The sequence below is a fragment of the Lissotriton vulgaris genome, chromosome 11 (assembly GCF_964263255.1).
Source record: "Lissotriton vulgaris chromosome 11, aLisVul1.2, whole genome shotgun sequence".
Lineage (NCBI taxonomy): Eukaryota > Metazoa > Chordata > Amphibia > Caudata > Salamandridae > Lissotriton > Lissotriton vulgaris.
The window spans coordinates 561,461,958-561,481,367 of NC_141699.1; the positions used below are offsets into that span (position 1 = coordinate 561,461,958).

At 44.5% G+C, this 19,410-nt stretch overlaps 1 protein-coding gene across 6 annotated transcripts in view; it reads right to left on the reverse strand.

Annotated features, from left to right (window-relative positions):
* The window catches only part of FGFR1 (fibroblast growth factor receptor 1), a 153,072-nt gene that overhangs the window by 43,641 nt on the left and 90,021 nt on the right, over nt 1-19,410 (reverse strand). For 3 of the 6 annotated variants that reach the window (XM_086943649.1, XM_086943651.1, XM_086943653.1), the window contains 2 exons: nt 1,571-1,761; nt 15-165 (listed from right to left, as the gene is read on the reverse strand). In XM_086943649.1, coding sequence (XP_086799775.1) covers nt 15-165; nt 1,571-1,761 — 342 coding nt within the window. The remainder of the gene's footprint in view (nt 1-14; nt 166-1,570; nt 1,762-19,410) is intronic. The other 3 variants (XM_086943650.1, XM_086943652.1, XM_086943654.1) reach the window with 1 other exon arrangement.

Here is a 19,410-nt window from a genome sequence, read left to right on the forward strand (position 1 = left end):
GTTCTTGGGTTTACCTTCTGCCACGGGTCTGCTGACAGTGAGCCACGCAGACTGGTTAGCTTCGCCAATATAATTGGAAACCTTACAAATATACTGGCCGCTCTCAGCCTCTGTCACATTGTACAGGGTCAGCACTTCCGCATCCGAGCTATTAATCCCCGAATGCTAAAACAAACCAATAATACAGGAGGTCACATTGACACAGTTGAAAAGAGACTGAAAATCAATTAAATGTTACCAACTGGAGGAAGACATTCCCTCCTCAACAGAAGGGGTCTGTTTTTTTCACCTGCTGCATTAGTCCCCTAGTGATCTCACCCAAGGACCATCTTCAACTTGAGTATGAGCACTAGGTGTACAGCATGATCATGCCCAACTGATGACTTAAGCATTACACAAGGACAAGACCAATAGAAAATAAACACATAAAATTACATCCTGACACATTTGTATGAGGCCATTTAAGTAGACCGGTGACTGGCGATTACAGGCCATCTTCCCCCTGGGAGCTGAACAACGACCCTCTGTAGCATAGTAGGACCAGTCTTTATAAACCATATGGAATAGAAGTGGACTGTTTTCTATAGAGCAGTAACTTGTAAATTGAAAGGAAAATGAATATATAAAACAGGAGATACCAAACAGGAAGGTGCTGTGACACAAAACCAATATCAGATTATCTTTGGCACATACTAGTGAGCACGGTTTGGGCACAAGTTATGTCAATACAAACCTAGGAGCTCAGTAACATCTGAAAGCATAAAAAGGCATACCTTTATGCTCCTGAAATTCAAAATGTTCCAGTAAGGATAATTTATCAACCAACATATCCTTCCCCTTTTCACACCTTAGGTATGATGGATTTTAAGAGGTCTAGCTGATCAAGGCATCATCGACCTTTCTGTATTCGGTCTTGCAGCAGGTAAGGAAAATCACATCTACGGTCTCACCGAGGAGGGACTACGGTAAACTGCAATCAATGTGTCTAGCACTTGCATTAGACAGTGAACTGGTGCTATGGAGTCCCAGAACTTCCAGAAGACCAAACACAGAACCCACAGAACTATCTTACAGTTCTGAACCTTTTGAAATGCCCCACAGTACATTGGCTAGCATGGATGAGGCAATACCAAACAGATGAGCAAAGTAATGTTGTTCCCTGCCCCTCCCCACATTATAAAGTGTGGCATGCATGTTCAACTTCCAAGCACAACCCAAGAGCAATCACACAGAATACTGAATGCCCACGTGTTTCCTTTACTAAAGGTAAAATGGTGGGATAGTGGCCTAAAAGATCATTGGCGTCGGCGTCAGTCTTAGACCCAATCCTTATAGGACACGCTCAATGAATTTCACTCAGACACCATTGTACTTTCTCTACTCTAACACAAAATTATTGCAACTGAATTAAACAATGCTTTGTACCATGCAACAACACAGTGGACTTTGAGTTATAAAAACTCAGATAATTTCTAGACTGTTCTTTTATAACTCAGCTAGGACTGCACAGCCAGCCCATAGGTGATGATTCAACAAAAAGATCACATTAAAAACACAACAGGTAGTTTACCTTCAGGACTTGAACCAAGGGTAGGCCATCAGAGCCGTATTTGCTTCCGTTCACAGTAACGTGCTTCAGCCACTGAATGTGGGGTTGAGGGTCACTGTATACTTTGCAAACAAAGTCCACATTGCTGCCCACAGGCACAGTTTTGTTAGCAGGAAGCCCAGCTTGGAGAATAGGCCGATGAGGAGACCGTTCTGGGAGAAAGTCAAAGTGAATATTTGTGTCAGATTCGTATTTGACACTTGTCCAGCTCTTAGAAGTCTTTTCTTACCATGAAGTAGGGCAAAAGAAACAATGAGGTGTTACATTTTTAGTCATCTTGGTGAAGGGCTACTTCGAACACACTCCCCATATTCATGTTTAAAAGAACACTCATTTTAACCCCTTCAGTGTTGCGGACAGCCCCCGGCTGTCCCACGTGATGGAGGACGGCCGGGGCCGTCCGAACCCCGCCCACTGATTAGAATGTCAGCACTGCAGCGGAATTCGCGCTACGGTCAACGTGTTGAACAAAACAAATGTTTCCTAATATCTCAGTTTTAACTTTCCATGCAGCAGATGGCTGTGCCCTAGTGAGTAAGTCAGAATGCAGGCTACAGTGGAAAAACAAACCCCTGAACCAAAGGCCATCTACAGTGGCACACAACTTCCTTGGAAAAACAATGCACCAGAGAATAGTGTGAAAGAGTGCCAGGTAGTGTGTGAGTGTCTATGCTGTTCAGTAGTCTATGGATCATTATGGACACCCAGTAACCATGGTCTGCATATACGGGTGGAGATCCTCACTATTTGTAGACAGTCATTCATGCCACAGCAACCAATGGCACCCATGGCCCGATTCAGGGGATTTAGTGACAGAAGACTGTGTTCAGCTTAAGACATCAGGGGTGACTTTCCTGTCCAAAAACCAGAAAAATGTTGACATGGGCTGCTCCCATGAAAACTGGATTTCACGTGATCACAAAGTAGAGCACAAAGAAAATGGCCAGAATTGGACCATTTGTAGTTTACTAAAGAAGCTGCCCTCATGCATGTCATTTTGTACAGGATTTTTCCTAGTGAGTCAAGTGAGATAACATTGTATTTTGCCTCTGCTCATCATTATCAACCATCAGATTGTAACCCACATAAGCCCTCTGCCATATCAGGTTACTAGGGTGCTCTAGAATGGAAAATGTGGATAGAAGTTAACACCTTATTAGAACATTGGAATGTTTAGTGCTTCATTGCACCTCCATTGAAGAGATAAAGTTAATTAATCTAGCTCTCGAAAAAAACGTCCAATGGCTAACGACCAACTTCCTCAAGATAAACTCACAAAAAACTGAATTTCTATTAAATCTCCCCCCCCTAATAACTCTCACAAAATAAAGGAATGGACCAAAATGGTCACTGCTCTGAATTGCACGCCAACGTTGGTGGACTCCAAAATATCACTTGGAATCACACTGGATAAGAACCTTAACACGCAAGCTCACATTAACTTGATGGGTAAAAATGCCAGCTTTCACCTCAGCTATCTCAGAAAAACGAAGTAATTCATCGAGATCCCTGACCTCAAAACTGCATTTCAGTCATTAGTCATTTCAAGGCTGGAGTACGGATGCTACACCCGCTCAGGTCTTCCCAAAACCTCTACCGCACCTCTAAAAGCCTGTCTCAACGCCGCAGCACGACTCATTACAAGATCGAGGAAATGTGACCACATATCGCCACACCTGAAGGCACTCAACTGGCTACCTTATGAAATTCGTATGCACCTAAAGATTGCTTGCATTACTCACAAGGTACTACACCACAACACCCGCAGTTCCTAGCCCAAAACCTTAGACTATCTGGAGGAAACAGACATTCTCGGAGCACAGATAATCTACTCCTGAAACCCGCACAGTTCAACAAGACTAAAAGCTTCAACAGAGCATTTTCTGGAGCGGCACCAAGAATTTGAAACTCGCTTCCGCCATTCATCAGAAAAATCACCTAGACGCCCCTCTTCAAAAAGGAAGCAAAATAATGCTTGATGAGAAATTCCTCCCTTAAAATCCCCACAAACACCACGCCAGCTTCAACTTCAAACTCACCTATACTCTTCATCCTTTGATATCTCGAAGTTGTGACTTGCACAATCTCGAATTGACTTCTCTCTCTCAGAAAAGTGCTCTCCTCTGCCTTTATCCCCCGAACTCTATTATGTTTTTGTTGTTACTTGTATGCGTTGTTTTTGTATGCTTTGTTGATACCAAATGTGCTATTCATTTCTTGTACACCTTGTAAAGTGCTATGTTACCCTACCTTGGGTCTGGTTCGCGCTATAGAAAACTTTAAAAATAAAAATAAATAAATAAATAAATAAATAAATGGAGTTCTCTGGGCTTCTAATGGCCGGTATAAGGTCAAGGCATCAACATTTTAATGTTTAACAAAAGCCTCACGGAGGCAGAGGGAGTTTCAACCCTCACGGACTAAGCAAGGCCTTTGCTTTACAAATTAGAACATTCTGCCCTCTTGGGGCGGAATGTTCTAATAGTCTTAAAGCCCTCCGCAACAGGCTCTACCGGCTATTAAAAGCCCGCTTCCTTGTTAAAAGCCTGCGCCGAAACCCTGAAGCGGGCCTTTAATGGCTGGTAGAACCGGCTACAGCAGGTTCTAAGGCTATACTAGAGGTCTCCCTTGCACTAAGGATTCAGAATTCCTAATCTCCCTCTGCCCAAATGCACTCTTCACCCCATCCTATCAGTGCTCACAACCCTTCTACTTGATTGAATGAAGCTTTGCCACCACAGCACAGGTGGGCTGGTACACCTGTCCCTGTTTCAGGTCCTCCCATGTATGCTCTAAACACATAGTGCCTTCTAGGCAGTCTCTTCTTGAAGGACACGGCAACCTTTTGCTAAACTACTTTCATCGATCATAGCAGCCATGAGAAATGCAGCAAAGCAGGCCAATGCCGATTTCTAATAGGGTGGAATGGTAGGAGAGTGCCTTTGCTTTCAGAAGACAGCTTTGCCTTAGGGAGCAATAATACAGGAAGTGAAGGAAACGGTAGAACATTTCGTAAGAACAGGATGCCACGTCTTGGGAAGGGGAGTTGCGATAGCAGCCCTGGTGATCTAATAAGCGAAAGGCCAGAAGTACAGAGCGTAAAATAACAAGCAGTCAGGATAGACCAACAGCCCCTCACAACCAAGGGCAGAAAGCTGCACAACTTCCATTACCAACTGATGCATGCAGGTTTCTCCACATAATTTGCTAGACAGGGGAGAAGCTACCCGAACAACAGCTAAGCTTTTAAATTTACTGCAGGATCTAGTGTACAAGGAAGTCACAAATCATTAACGCACTGAATTAACTCCACTTTTTTTAAGCAGAAAGTCACACGGCTGTAAAAGAGGAGTGCAACTTCCTTATAGCTAAACACTAGCATAGGAGAGGAAAGGATATATATAAAAAAAAAATACTGAATTATTTTTCTCAAATGATGTTGCAAGAGAGTCCCCCCAGTCTCTTTTCTGATATATTTCTGATTAATTCGAACACATTGTCTAGACAAGTAGGTGCCAAAGCCCATGCTCTGAAGATCTGTAATGGGTTGGCAAACAAGTTACTTACCTGTAACAATTGTTTTGCAGCTCCCACAATTGAGTGGTTGGGGCTGCAAACATGTTACTTTAAGAGTGGACAACAGGCAGAGTCAAAACATGGTTCATGATGGCATCGAGTGTATGCCCACAATGCAGGACGACACGGCCATCTTTGGATTTTATTTTCTGCTATTGGGTTCCCTTAGAGTTGACATAGTAAAAGACACATGTGACTCATCAGGAACCAAAAGCCACACTAGGGTGGGCATGAATCGAAAATGCATGATCCAGTGGGCATGGTGGAAAGACAAGGTAGAGGCATGCGCCAAAGACTGGCCAAGAGAAACAGTACTCTAGCTCCATCAAAGCCTAAGGAAATGGCTTGAGATGCCAACACGCTGCATTATGGGCCTCAAAACCACAGAAAAACCCAAGAAATCAAATCCATAAATCTATCCATGGTTTATTTAGAAGTCCTTGCTAATGGCAGGATGCTACTATTTAAATGCGAATAATATTTACAGTAATTATTTGAAGAACTGGGTAGATTGCGGGGTTAGCGCAGGATGCTGGAATTCTATGTCTAAAGCACCATGTAAACATAGTCAAGTTTCTACGTTGGGGGTGAGGGGATGTGGGTTTGTGCAGGGCAACGAGAGGGCCTTTGATGGGAACAGGAAACTTCTGAAATGATGTGTGGATGATTTTGCCCGTAGTGCTGCATGATTATGCGTGGTTTTCATATTCGCCCTGAAAGCTGCTTAGAAATTAACCAAAGTAACTGAGAAAATCAAGACAAATGTGGGCAGTAACCCTTCAGAATTGACCATTGTGGGTAAGAGCTGGCAGGGCAAAAACCACTTGGATGTAGTGCCACTGAGGTTGGGTGTATGGGTAAGGATGTGGAGTACCACTAGTACTTCATTTGGGGAGTTTCTAGCCAAGTTCCCACACCTGGTAACCGCTTCCCCTTACAAGGTGTCAGCCACAGATGGGTGGGCGATTGCTGCTCCGTTGTGTGTTTGCCATGGTAAGGCCTGAGGTGCTGTGGGCCAACACACACTCATCTGGCTTACAAAAAGTTCCCAAATGACAAGTATACCCTTTCAATTGGCCGAGAAGCTTAATCCTTGCGGCCAGTCGCAGTTTCAAAAGCAGAACAAATATCAATTGGTCCCAAAACTAACACAGCGCAACAGGAATCTCAAGTTCAAGATGATGCAGGTGGGAAGGGGGAGGATAATACCCCCTGCCCGAGTTCAACATTGATAACTTGTCTGCTGGCATCACCCCAGGTACGAGATGTAGTGCACTGCAATCCATGCATGTATAATGCAAATAATAAAACTAGTCTTGTGAACTCAATTCTGAAGTTCTTCGCACGGATAAGCAGTATTGGTGTAACATGTAAACCATATGGTGGCACCCAAAATGAGTGGATTTAGGTTAAATATAAATTAAGAAGGTTCATATAAGACTGCCTTTAACCTGCATATTGACGTGACATTCTAATAGTGCTTTAAAAAAAAACATTAGAAATTTGTGAAATGGATTGAGGACACATTGCTTACATCGAAGGCGCAAACAGATGGCAACTTGAGCGAGTTAAAATTGAATCACCCTTCAGCAGACAGGCAGTTTGCTTCAGAAAGAGAAGAGTTACTTCTTCTGGACACTAATACAACAACTTGTTTCTACGCAGGGTTTACTAATGCCACTTCCGCCATTTATAGGTTGGACATCAGCACACTTTCATTGTGCCAGAAGTAAGTGCAAACACATCACAGATGAACTGTGAAAACTGAAACCAATAATTCTGGATATTTGAACAGAGAATCTTGATCAAATATTGAAAATGTGTGCAGACTTGGATTTTACTCATGGCCTTCTGCTTGGGCCCTCAAACTCTGTTTTGGGTTCTATGAAATGTGAGAACACACACTTGAATCTACATTTTTGCATCCAAAAGGAAAAAATCACTCAATGCAGAGTGACACATTGCTAAAGTGTGTCACATTCTTACCATTAAGTTAATATGTGCAGTTTGCACCCCTCAAAATTGTTCTCTATCGCCCTAAGGCTCACAAGCACCAGTTTGTGATCCTTAAAACATACAACAAAGAAACTTAGGGGTCTAAGCTAGAAATCCTTTAGTGATTTCTTAGAGTTATCCTAATGTCTCAGAGTACACCGGAAAAAACAGATTATACCAACAGACCATATCACCAGAATGTGCAACACCCGTGATTGTCAGTCAACCGCAGTGAGGATTCCCATCAATTACTTGTTTGACCAATATTCTCATCTGGTAATCCTACCAGGGTATTGTGTCTCTTGATCATTGAGACAACCAGCATACCCCATTGGTCGGCTTGGGGTAACAACCCACAATCACTCAGTTTTACCACATGGTGTTGATATGATGGGAAAGTGCAGTGCAAAAAACATATAAGTGGTGATTAAAAAAGGATAGGGAACTTAACAACAACTATTTATTGAGCGTAAGCCCCTTCCTGTTTAAAACGAAGAACAGTGCAACACAATGATCGCAGTGTAAACAAATAACTGCGAGATGGCCAACATGTTTCAGCCTATAATGGAAAATGACCAAGGCTTTCTCAGGGCCTCTGTTCTCCATTCATGCTACTGCCTGTAAGTGACTTTGGGCCCGATGTAGGTAAATCTTTTTTACCACTTCATAAATACCGATTCATACCGAATCGGTATTTTAGAAGTGGTAAAAAAGAGAAGGGCAGATGTAGGTAATTTGATTTTAAAAATTACCGAATCGGAAGGAATCGGTATTTACCGATTCGGTAAATACCGAATCGGTAATGCCAATTGATTCCTATGGGCATTGAAGCCCATAGGAATCAATGGGCATTACCGATTCGGTATTTACCAAATCGGTAAATACCGAATTTTGCAAGGGTGCAGGGGGTGTCACTTTGACACCCTCTAGCACCCTGAATTCAGGCACGTGTGCCATGTGGCAGGCATACCTGCCCTAAGGGCATGTCTGTGTGTCACATGGCACTGGTGTGCATACACACATGTGCATGCACACCTGTATTCGGTATTTTACCATCCAATAGGATTGGATGGTAAAATACCGAATCTGACTGGCCTGTGGGACTCAGAAGAGTCCCACCTACATTAGGAAATTACCGAATCGGTAAAAATACCGATTCGGAATTTTACAGATTCGGTAAATTTACAGATTCGGTAAATTTACCGAATCGGTAAAATGGCTCACCTACATCAGGAATGTCCATTTACCGGTCGGTAACAGCCGAAATCGGCCGTTACCGGTCGGTAAATGGACACCTACATCGGGCCCCTTAATGTGTGAAAAAATAATTCAAAAAAACACAATCGTGAAACATCAGCAGTAAAGGATATAATGTTCCTTCCACTGCCTGAAAACCTCTTCGGCACCTGGTGTCTTAATAGTATCTGTTGAAGACAAACAATTAGGCGAGCCCACATTCAGCTACCACGGTCTGTTGGTTTCATACTTTATTTGCATCTATTTCAAAATTAATTACTCACCCAGAGTGTCCGGGGAATGGACCTCACCTCTTCCTCGACCTGGCACAAAACATATGTAACCCCGCTCTGCAAGGATAAAATCAACCCCGTATTTAGCAAGGGCAGAGAGAGTTATCTCATATCTGCTCTGTCCATACTTTGTTCCCGGGGTTCTCTATTGCTATGCGTGCAGAGTAGCCTAGTATACAACAACCGGCTCCAAACTAGAGACCTCACACCCACTCTAGTATTTCCTGAAACATTTTAGTTTCAACGTTTGTTAAAATTAAAAGTAGTACAAAAGAGATTCTACATATATCCCTCAACAAAGAGTTTTTACAAAAGGAGAGGTGGGAGAAAAAGAAAGAAGAAGGGAGTCCCCATTAGTGATATCTCATTTATCTTCCTTCCTACACTAGTTGTAAATTAAGAAAGGAAAGATCGGTACAAATTGTCCCAGAGAGCCCAACAGGACTGTGTGCCAACCTGTCCTATAATGCCCTATTTCTACACCTTACCTAAGGTGCATAAACCCCAGAGACCACCACCTGGGAGGCCTATTATATCCGGCCAGGGCTCGATCTTAGAACCCCTCTCGGCCTTTGCAGACCACTTCCTAAAACCTCTAGTGCACACAATGCCTACTTACCTGAAAGATACAACGGATGTGTTAAGAGTGATTCCCGATATTGCCTTCAACCGAGAGACGGACTTTCTTGTTTCTCTCGATGTAGAGTCCTTGTACACTTCCATCCCCCAGGATGCGACTCTAGATACCATCAGATCCATCCTGGAGGGATCGGAACTTGACTCCATCACCCCTGTGCCCTTCATTATGGCTTTAGCTACCATTGCCATGAAGGAGAATGTTTTCATGTATGAGAATAAGATATATCATCAGATCTCCGGGACGAGCATGGGCAGTATTTTTGCCCCTTCCCTAGCGAACTTGTATGTTCACATGTTCGAGCAGACAACAGTACTAAACCCATCCAACCCATTCTTTCCATCAATACTTTGGTGGAAAAGATACATAGCGGGGTCTCACATGTCCTGAGCCAGGTCCAGGAAGAGGTGAGGATCATTCCCCGTACACTCTGGGTGAGTAATTAATTTAGAAATAGATGCAAATAAAGTATGAAACCAACAGACTGTGGTAGCTGAATGTGGGCTCACCTAATTGTTTGTCTTCAACAGATACTATTAAGACACCAGGTGCCGAAAAGGATTTCAGGCAGTGGAAGGAACATTATATCCTTTACTGCTGATGTTTCACGAGTGTGTTTTTTTTAAATTATTTTTTCACACATTAAGTCACTTACAGGCAGTAGCATGAATGTAGAACAGAGGCCCTGAAGAAAGCCTTGGTCATTTTCCATTATAGGCTAAAACATGTTGGCCATCTCGCAGTTATTTGTTTACACTGCGATCATTGTGTTGCACTGTTCTTGGTTTTAAACAGGAAGGGGCTTATGCCCAATAATTAGTTGTTGTTAAGTTTCCTATCCTTTTTTAATCACCACTTATATGTTTTTTGCACTGCACTTTCCCATCATATCAACACCATGTGGTAAAACTGAGTGATTGTGGGTTGTTACCCCAAGCCGACCAATGGGGTATGCTGGTTGTCTCAATGATCAAGAGACACAATACCCTGGTATTATTACCAGATGAGAATATTGATCAAACAAGTAATTGATGGGATCCTCACTGCGGTTGACTGACAATCACGGGTGTTGCACATTCTGCTGATATGGTCTGTTAGTATAATCTGTTTTTCCGGTGTACTCTATGAGACATTAGGATAACTCTAAGAAATCACTAAAGTATTTCTAGCTTAGACCCCTAAGTTTCTTTGTTGTATGTGTTAGTTCCCCTGGGGATAATACTTAGGCAAGGTCTTTAAACATCCCTCTAGCCCTCAACCATCGTATTGTTATTAGTGTGATCCTTAAAACCCAGAGCAATGAAATGCTAATGGCAGCATTCACTTCCTCATCGCAATAATTCTACATCCAAGGTAGGCTCTTCCCTTCCATCCAAAATTGTCTCGCTTAAAACCATTAAACTGGTGGGTGGTGGGACTGGAAATGTCGCTTACCTATGTGGTTACTTAAAAACTGTGAAGTTTTGATTAACAGACCGATTAGCAGATCATAACAAAAAAATGAAACCCATCAGGTGTGGATGTATTTTTTATTTTTCTTAATCGCCACTTTCTACAAAAATATCAGAGATTTACATCAAACCTCAAAATTGACCTATTCTGCCAAGATTCTGGTTTTGTGGCAAGACAGTGCACATCTATCTTTGATTAAAGCTGTTGAAGAGAAGAAAAAAACATTAACATGAGGATTTTTAATGCATGTCCCCACATTTGTTCCCCTATAATGTCTTCCCTACTGCCCCAATTAGTAACAAAGAACCAGTGACAGATGAACTACGCGGCTGACGCATTTGGTGCCATTTTATCAAATTGGGTGCATAACTTTATTTCATATATGGCAAACCAGGGTTATAATGTTCTTAAAAATGAAGGCCCTGAAGCGTAGGGCAATAAGACCCAGCAAGCATGTGGGTTGTGGGACAGAGTGCTCAGAGTAGTTTTATTTTTCTATCTAATCCCACCAGGCGAGGAGAGGGAGAAAAAAAAGCCTCGGTAGGTGTCCCACAACCCCACCTCTGTATCCTCAAATCATATTCAACTTCCTGAATTAAATATCACAGGACCTGGCAATTCCCTGTGCCAAAACTCTCCTCGCATTAAACATCCGCCCTAAATTACAGAGCAGACTTTCAGCTGATGACTCGGCCCCCCTCCCCGCCTCTCTTTCCGCACAGTTCCTATTAAGCTTCAACTACTTCCTGTCCCGAGAGCCACTTGAGGCCTACGGGAGGCTGCACCGACAGCTGTTTCCACAGACGGCACAGGGCGAAGGGGAGGAAGTAACGCATAAATTGCTCGAGTAAACCTTTCTGAAGGAAGGCCAGGACAGTGTCCAATGCAGGCCCCAGCAGGGACTGAATCCAGCCCGCATTTTAGAGCATACATTTACATACATTAATCTGAATGGTAGTCATTGCCCTCTGATATAAAGGTGAAACACAGAGCATGCTTCGCTGACATTTACCACTTCCAGGGAGTCCTGGCTTTTTGGCCAGGAGTATTTCACAAAGCTGTTTTTTGATAGGTACATACATACAATGTTAAAATTAAACAGTGAGTCTCAGAAAGTCAAGGCAATCTATGTACTTTTGGCTAAAAAGGCAAAGGCACTATATATAAAATGTGGGCATTCATTTTAAAGGATACATGCTGAACCTTAAACAAAGTTGTGGACACAGCTGGGATTTCCAACAAAGGGTCCCATCCATGCCAGATTTTCAGGATAGCCACCTCGGATACATTTGCATATAGCACATTTTAATGCAACTCATTAACTTAGAAAGTGTTTTGCTTGAAACTCTGGCATGGATTCTGCAGTCCCAACTGCACCGAACACCAATCCATCTTTAAACCATTCAGGGGATGCCACTAGATTGTATGTGACCAAACGATGTGTTTCTAAATTTGAATGGTACTAGTTTAGTAAATATTTTCAGCAGTACTTTGGTGAGGAGTCGGGAAAGAGGCAGAGGGAGAGGCACTGGAGAAGAAAAGCAATAACATTAGGTACATGTGAAATAACTCTTGGCCTGACCTACCCTGATTTTTAAATCTTTAGAATGCTGATAAAGCTGGAACTAATGAAGTAACAAAGTCCACCCAAACGCCATTTATGCCAGCTCGATTAAATTAACAAGAAGTTGAATTTGAAAAGTATTACACTTTGTGTGCACGTGATAAGAGTGGAAACTGGCAGACACCGGGGACACGTCAAGCTTCCTGCCTCCGAAATGAAAAGCGGTGGCCATTTTGTGTGCAGCGTATATTCTAGGCTGCACAGCACAGAGAATGGAGTTAAAGGGCCCGTTTTCAGCACACTGTTTTCAAGTTTAGTGTTTTCCTCCTCTCTTCTCGGTTTCTTCCCCTATCTTGTGCATCACTGGAAGCGTCCTCCTGGCGGGAAGGCGCTCTCATTCCTATACATTCGTGAATGCTTCGGCTGTTTTCCGAGGAGCCGTCTGCCAGCAGCCACCTGGCCGAGAGGTGTCGTTCCCACATTCCAGGCCTTGCAGGTCGTGCCCTTGTTCCTGTACCGCCCATGTACTACCCCCCCCCCCTCCCCCCTCCCCACACACAAACACTCCCCTCGGAAGAAAAGCCATTTGGAAGCTGAGAAAACGGCGGGAAGCTCCTGCCTCAAGCCTGGACCAGTGCAAAAACACTTCCGGGGCGTTGCTTCCATTTGTGCAGCAGGTGCAGTGGCACCGGGGCCCAGAGGCCGAGGGGCCTACTGAACCCCGATTATTGCTGAAAGGCCAATTTCCTTGCTTGCACCAGGGCCCATGACACGCTGGCTACGCTACTGCTTCGGGCAGACTGTGACCGATGAAATATTCAGGAGTAATGCAATCTCATCTGTAACTGGAGTAAAATGATTTAACAATAATAAAATACAGATCGTTTGACACAAGCGAGGGCCCCCGGGCTGTCCAATTCAAGTCTAAATAAAAGTCATGCTGGAAACAGATATTGACTTTCAGGTAATTAAAGTCCTCCCTGACAAAAGTCTCTCTCTCCATGGAAACAGTGCTGTGCCACATAGGTTCAGCTACAAAAGACACGCTTTTTGATAGACAACTGGATGAAGTGCCACTAGAGGTGCGTCCAGGCTCAGATTTTGTATGTCCAGAACCCCAAACAGTGCTTCCAAACCATCTGATCTGAAAGAGAAGGCCAACTCACAAGGGAGCTTGGGATGTCCACTGCGTCTGCCCAAGATGGCTGCTCGGCTACAGAATTCTGTCAAAACCTTCACCCTCAAACTCTTCCCAAATCTTAGCTTGCCTATTGGAGAAGTGACAATAGTATCGACAAGGCCAGTATCTTGAAAAGGCGGTAGGGCTGGTGCAAAAAACAGGCCGGTGCTTCTGAGGTCAGTATTATTGGGGCAGACCGAGGCACAGGGCCCAGTGAGTTATAGGGCAGACAGACACATCTATTAAGACTATTAGGACTGGTCAAAGGTCAGTAATGCCAAGCAGAAGGGAAGACCAGAGCTCTAATGCTTAATTTGTCAAAGAATAAGTGTTGGGGTCCAACATTTTACTCAGAAGCCTGCCCTTGGCGCTATTGAATGTGGGCATCCCGAATACCAGTGCTGCAAATCTTGATTCCACCTCATGCCTCTTTATTCCACCACCAGACACTCCCTGCCTCCGTCTCACTCTCACCAGTTGCTTTACTCTCCCTTTATCACTGTCTTTCAGTCTCTCCCTTCCTCTATCTTTCCTCCTTGTGTGTTTTTCGTTCTCTTACTCAAAAAGGAGTATAGGCACCACCTGCAGCCACCAACTCAAATTAAGCACTGCACAGCCCACTACACCAAAGGCGATAGAAAGTGCTAGAAGAATTGTGACCATTTACATTTTTTTTCAAGTATTTCTGCTGGAAAGGAAGCTAAGCTCCAGGCAAGTGAATCCATATTAAAATCTTCCCATGTTTTAATCATTGCATTTAACTTAAAATTGCTGCCGCAAGTCAAATAAGGTTTTGGACACATACAATATTAATGTCATACATCTATCACACATTATATAATTGCAATAAATCAGGGACATGTTGCCTTTTAAGCCTGTAAATCATAATCAGCCTACATCGACATTACCAATGATTTCAGTAGAAAAGTGGAAATAAGACCCAGGTCGTTACTATTATTCCGCCAACAAAACAGTATCAAATTTATTTTATTTTCGCATAGAATACTGCTGACACCACAAAATGTATCTGATGCAAAATGTAAGTGTTCTCTGTGCTTGCACTATGAATGTAAAGGTTCCTCATTTCATCCACAACCTTTTTTTAGGGCACCCACTCATCACAACGTAAATTGATTCAAGACGCTTTGCCACCTTCATTGAGAACTGAACTCTCCTGGACCTCATCCTCTACACCGTTGAAAGATGTGGCAGCCAATATTAGGGTGCTGATTGGCCAGTAGCGCAAGTTGTGTACGGTCACAGAACTGGATGCCAGCCAACAGGAAGTGGTGAGAAGGGGGAGAAAGCCCATTACTAAATAGAAGAAAGTCAACCCGGTGAAGGACTGTGCACTCAAACGTGTCCAATGTGAGCACATATGAACTCATGCACAGATGTGCGACTTTAAACAATCTTTAAATATTTACTGTTAACGGGGAATAAATCACACCATAATACTATGGCCATTTCTCTTCTCGGCTGTTATACACTGTAGTGCGCTCTCGTTAGCCATTAACAGCCCTGGTTAAATATGCTGAGAGCAAGCAAATTAGAGCCTAGTACTACGGTGGTCCATTTTCTCTCCAATGAGGTGGCTTCCAAAAAGCTAATTAAGATCAAAGGAGTCCTTTGCAGCTTTTGTCTCTTGATTTGCAATTAAGCCCAGCCCGAAGCCGAACAATGGATGGACTTTAAGCAGCTCAGAGGCAGCTGGCATGGCCGGTCCATTCACTGCATCGCTCATCAGTTTAATTTGATTACTCATTGACCTAGTCATTGGTGCCCAGTAACCACACTAAATGAATGCCATGATGTCACACTCCGCACCACCCAATGGGCATCCAGCAGAGTTCTTCAAGTGCGCATGGGGACAAACATACATATTCACATGAAACACACCATGTTTAGGATCTATTTTTCGTTACTTGGTGTTTTGTTATGCAGCTAGCTTTCTTCTTTGGAATGGTTCAATACAAACATTTTTCATATTTTTTCATTTGTATGCTTACTTAAAACGAGTTTCCTAGCTTTGTACATTCGTGGCACAGGGTCTCGGCCCCAGTTCTAACCCAGAAAGGAGATTCCCAAAGGGTTCTCACATGGATAGAAAAGACCTCAGTGGCCTTCAGGGAACACGATTCTAAACACAAAATTACTTATAACTTTTACTTTACAAGTATCCTGGAGGCAGTCTGCTGGTTGAGCGCGTATAAATCAGCTCTGTCCACAGAGGTCTACTCTTGGACTTCAAGTCCTTGCTAAGGCTTTTTCACCTTGTTGTCATCATTCTCGGTTACATTTTGCACTTGCTGTCAAATTTATACTTTAACCCCTTCGATGCTGATGACAGAACGGTTCCATCATCAGCATTGGCTGAGCTGTGCTGATGACGGAACCGTTCCGTCATGACTCCGCCCGCGCAAGGCGGAGTCAGCATGGGCGGGGAATTCGCGCCGCACGGATGCGGTTAATGGATCGCTTCAACAATGTATCTCAACCACAGCGCTCCGAGGCTACCACCACTGTTTTAAAGCGCTACAGGTAAAAACAAATGAAATGTAGGTTGGATATTTCTACTCTTGTTAGAATGAGATTACATTTTCAATAATCAAGAAGAACAAATGCTACCTTGAACTCTTTACAAGATAAGGCCACATTCTGCTCGTAACAGATCCAAAAACACTTCACTGGGCAGTGGACCAGGTTCCCAACAAGCCCAGAATGGGAAGAACCCTACTGTAGAAAACTGCAAGAGCTGCCGCCGCCGATGAGGATTGTTAGGTGAAGGCAGAAAAAGGTTTGCAGCATGAATATTTCTGGATTCACATGCTGTGCATTATTCCGCCATTCAGTGGTTGGGTCTGGAAAAACAAATCCTACAGGTAAGTGACCATTCAGTTCTGATGTAAACAGGAGGAACCCTCAGGAGGGCTGAAGAGCATGTCAAAAGTCAGTCAGCTGCTGCCCTAGTTTCCGGCTTCTGAGCATGAAAAGGACTGTTTTCTCCATTAGGCTCTGAGCCTTTCACCATCTGGTGGAGGGACTGCACACACAACATGGTGTTTGCACTGCACCTAATAAATCGACTCAGGTGAAATCTGTCAGAGGGAACTGAAGGGTTCACGAGTGCTGGAGCACAGCATCCCTTCTTCGAGGATAGCGCACATTACTTGTATGCACACCAAGGTTCTGGTCTCTAAAGGAATCTACCACCTACAGCATGACCAGTCCAGAAATATGGGCAAGTTACCCTTACTTCCTTCTATGTAGTCTTGTCCCACCTCTTCATAGACAGTAGAGAAGGGCACTTAGGCCCTCCTAACGCACCTGCTCTGTAACAGTGGGGCTGGCTCCCTTGGCACGATAAAAACTGCGTTTGGAGGGGAGGGTTAGTGAGAGAGGGCAGGATTTGTCATCAATATTCCCACTTCTTGAGATGGTATAAAGCTTTAGACGGCTTGTTAAGTACCAGTCGTAGGAATTGGAGACCTATGAGTGAAGCAGATCAAAGCTTGTGGAGTGGCGGATTGAGGGCAAGGGGTTGGGAGAAGAGGATGGTCAGCTCGATGCCACAGGGGCGGTAGTCTGAGCTGAGAGGATCAGCCTGGATGGTCTATGGGGCTACGTGGTTAAACTCTTTACTGTCAAATTAATTATGACATAACATTGTGAGCATACCACCGAGAGGTGGAGCAGCACCCTAGGATTGACATGTTACAACAACAAAACAATTCCCTCATCCCCCTCCACCCAGAGTATCCTCTACAAAATGTGCTATACTATAGGGCACAAAATGAGTCCAATGGGGACTTCCTAGGTTTCCCCTGTGGGTGATGTGAGGCCATCTATATCCGTCAGCCACAGGAGTCTCAGGTATAGGGGCAAGTCAACTCACAGAACTCCTTAGAAAGGAGAGCTAGGTACGGGTGCCAGAGGTCCCTAAAAGTAGCTCCCTAAGCAGCGGTAAGGTAAGCTTCTCCATTCCTACTACATGCTAGAACCGGCGAAGTCACCCCAGGTAAGCTGGTAGTGTATCGGTTCAGTGGAGATTGATAGCTCAATGACCTTCTCATCGGAGGCCACTTTTCAGCCCACATAGAGTGTATTCAATTTTCTCTGTAGGGTCTGAAGATGCGGGGGGGGGTGTTTGTTGCGGGGGCGGCAATATCGCCCCCCAGTAAGAAAATAGGCTAAACACAGCCCTATGAAACAGCTCTGCAGCACCCCCTCAGCCTCCTTGGGGGGGGCAGGCCGAGCAGTTTACCAGGGCCAGTTTTAGTTCCCAGTCCAGCCCTGCCATTCACTATGGGAACCGGCTTCCAAGGCGCCCCAATTCTCGCTACCCAGGTCTGGCATTAGTATCTTGGGCACTCGGGCCACAGGCTGTTGTTGCTCACTAGGCTCCGGGTGCCGCGCGAGCCCTGGAGTCCAGGGACTGCCCAAACGCTGTCACTCTGTAAGCGACCACACTTGCACCTCCGCCTCGGGTCCAGCTCCTCGGTCGTCGTCATTGGCGAGGCCCGCCTGTGGCCGTGGATTATTTCAGGGTAGGCCCTGAGGTCCGGGCAGGTCACATGTGGTAGGCTGCACCCAGTCAGGGCTCGTGTGCCTGGGCAGGACTCCTTGTTGTGCTTCGCCCTCGCTGGTCCCTGCTCTGCTGGGCCAGGATAGGGGGCACCCAAGCAGCACTGGCAGGTAGGTTGGCAATGGGGAGCTGCGGGATCCAGGCTTGATCTTATTCACCGCCGCATGGTGCCGCAATTTCCCTGGTGCATCTCTCCCTGCTATCGCTGATCACCAGGGTCATGCAACAAGGATTGGGGCTGGATGCACCTGCTCCTGTCGGCACTCCGCAGTGTTTGGGAGTTTGGGGAGCTCCGTAGGTGCCTCCAGCTTTAGATATAGGGTGGAAGGTCAGTGCCAAACGGCGGCGGGAACGGAGAGACGGGAAAGCATGTCTTAGCCGTTCACCATCTTGGCCACGCCCCGTATGTGGCTACATGAAGTCCTAGGAACAGCCTTACCAGGATCCAGACAAATTAACATTGCTAGTCATGCAAGGGGACTTGAGTGCACTGTACACATATTTTGTGTGATACTATTGTGCTTGTGCTCAGCGGCAAAAGGGGCACTCACTCAGCAGCTCCTATCTTGATTTCCTTAAATCAATAGTCCGCGACCTAGCATTGCTTCCTCTCAGACGGACAGGCAGCCTGGGCTATGGAAGAATTTGTTTGTCTTGCAAATAGTTTGATAAAAAAGACTGGGCAGGTGAAACACATCTTCACCAGGGGGGAGGTGTGCAAACATGGCTGCCCATTCAGCTATAGTTCAAAGGTCAGAGAAGCTCGAGGAGGTCCCAGTGGTGAACAAAGACTATCGTGGTGATAAGCACGGGCAGCTCCTTTTGTTAGTCTTCCCCATGGCTGCCTTCAGTTTGTTCTTTACAATCAGACAAAATCACATTCTTAATGCTTCATTTACTGGCATTTAGGTGGTGACCACATGTGGCTGTCGCTGCTTGGCTCCCGAGCTAGTAATTAAGGCGATTACATTTTAGGCTTCTTTCGGGCATTAAAAATCATGGAACTCGCCCAGTATTTCTACTTTGCCAAGATTGGACTTTCTAACCGAGGGAAACTCCAGCAACAATGAACAACGCCATCAAGCCATCATTTAAAAAGAAAAAGAGGTTGAACAAAACAAATAAAAAATCAAAAGCTCACCTCGCCTTATGTGTTTTTAAAATATGGCCATTAGCTAATATTTTACCTTAATTTAGTGTTGCATTTTAAACGAATACAACCTACGTACCTTTTCTTTGAAAAAAAAAATGTTTTTGCATGGACAATAGATTTATATTTTTGA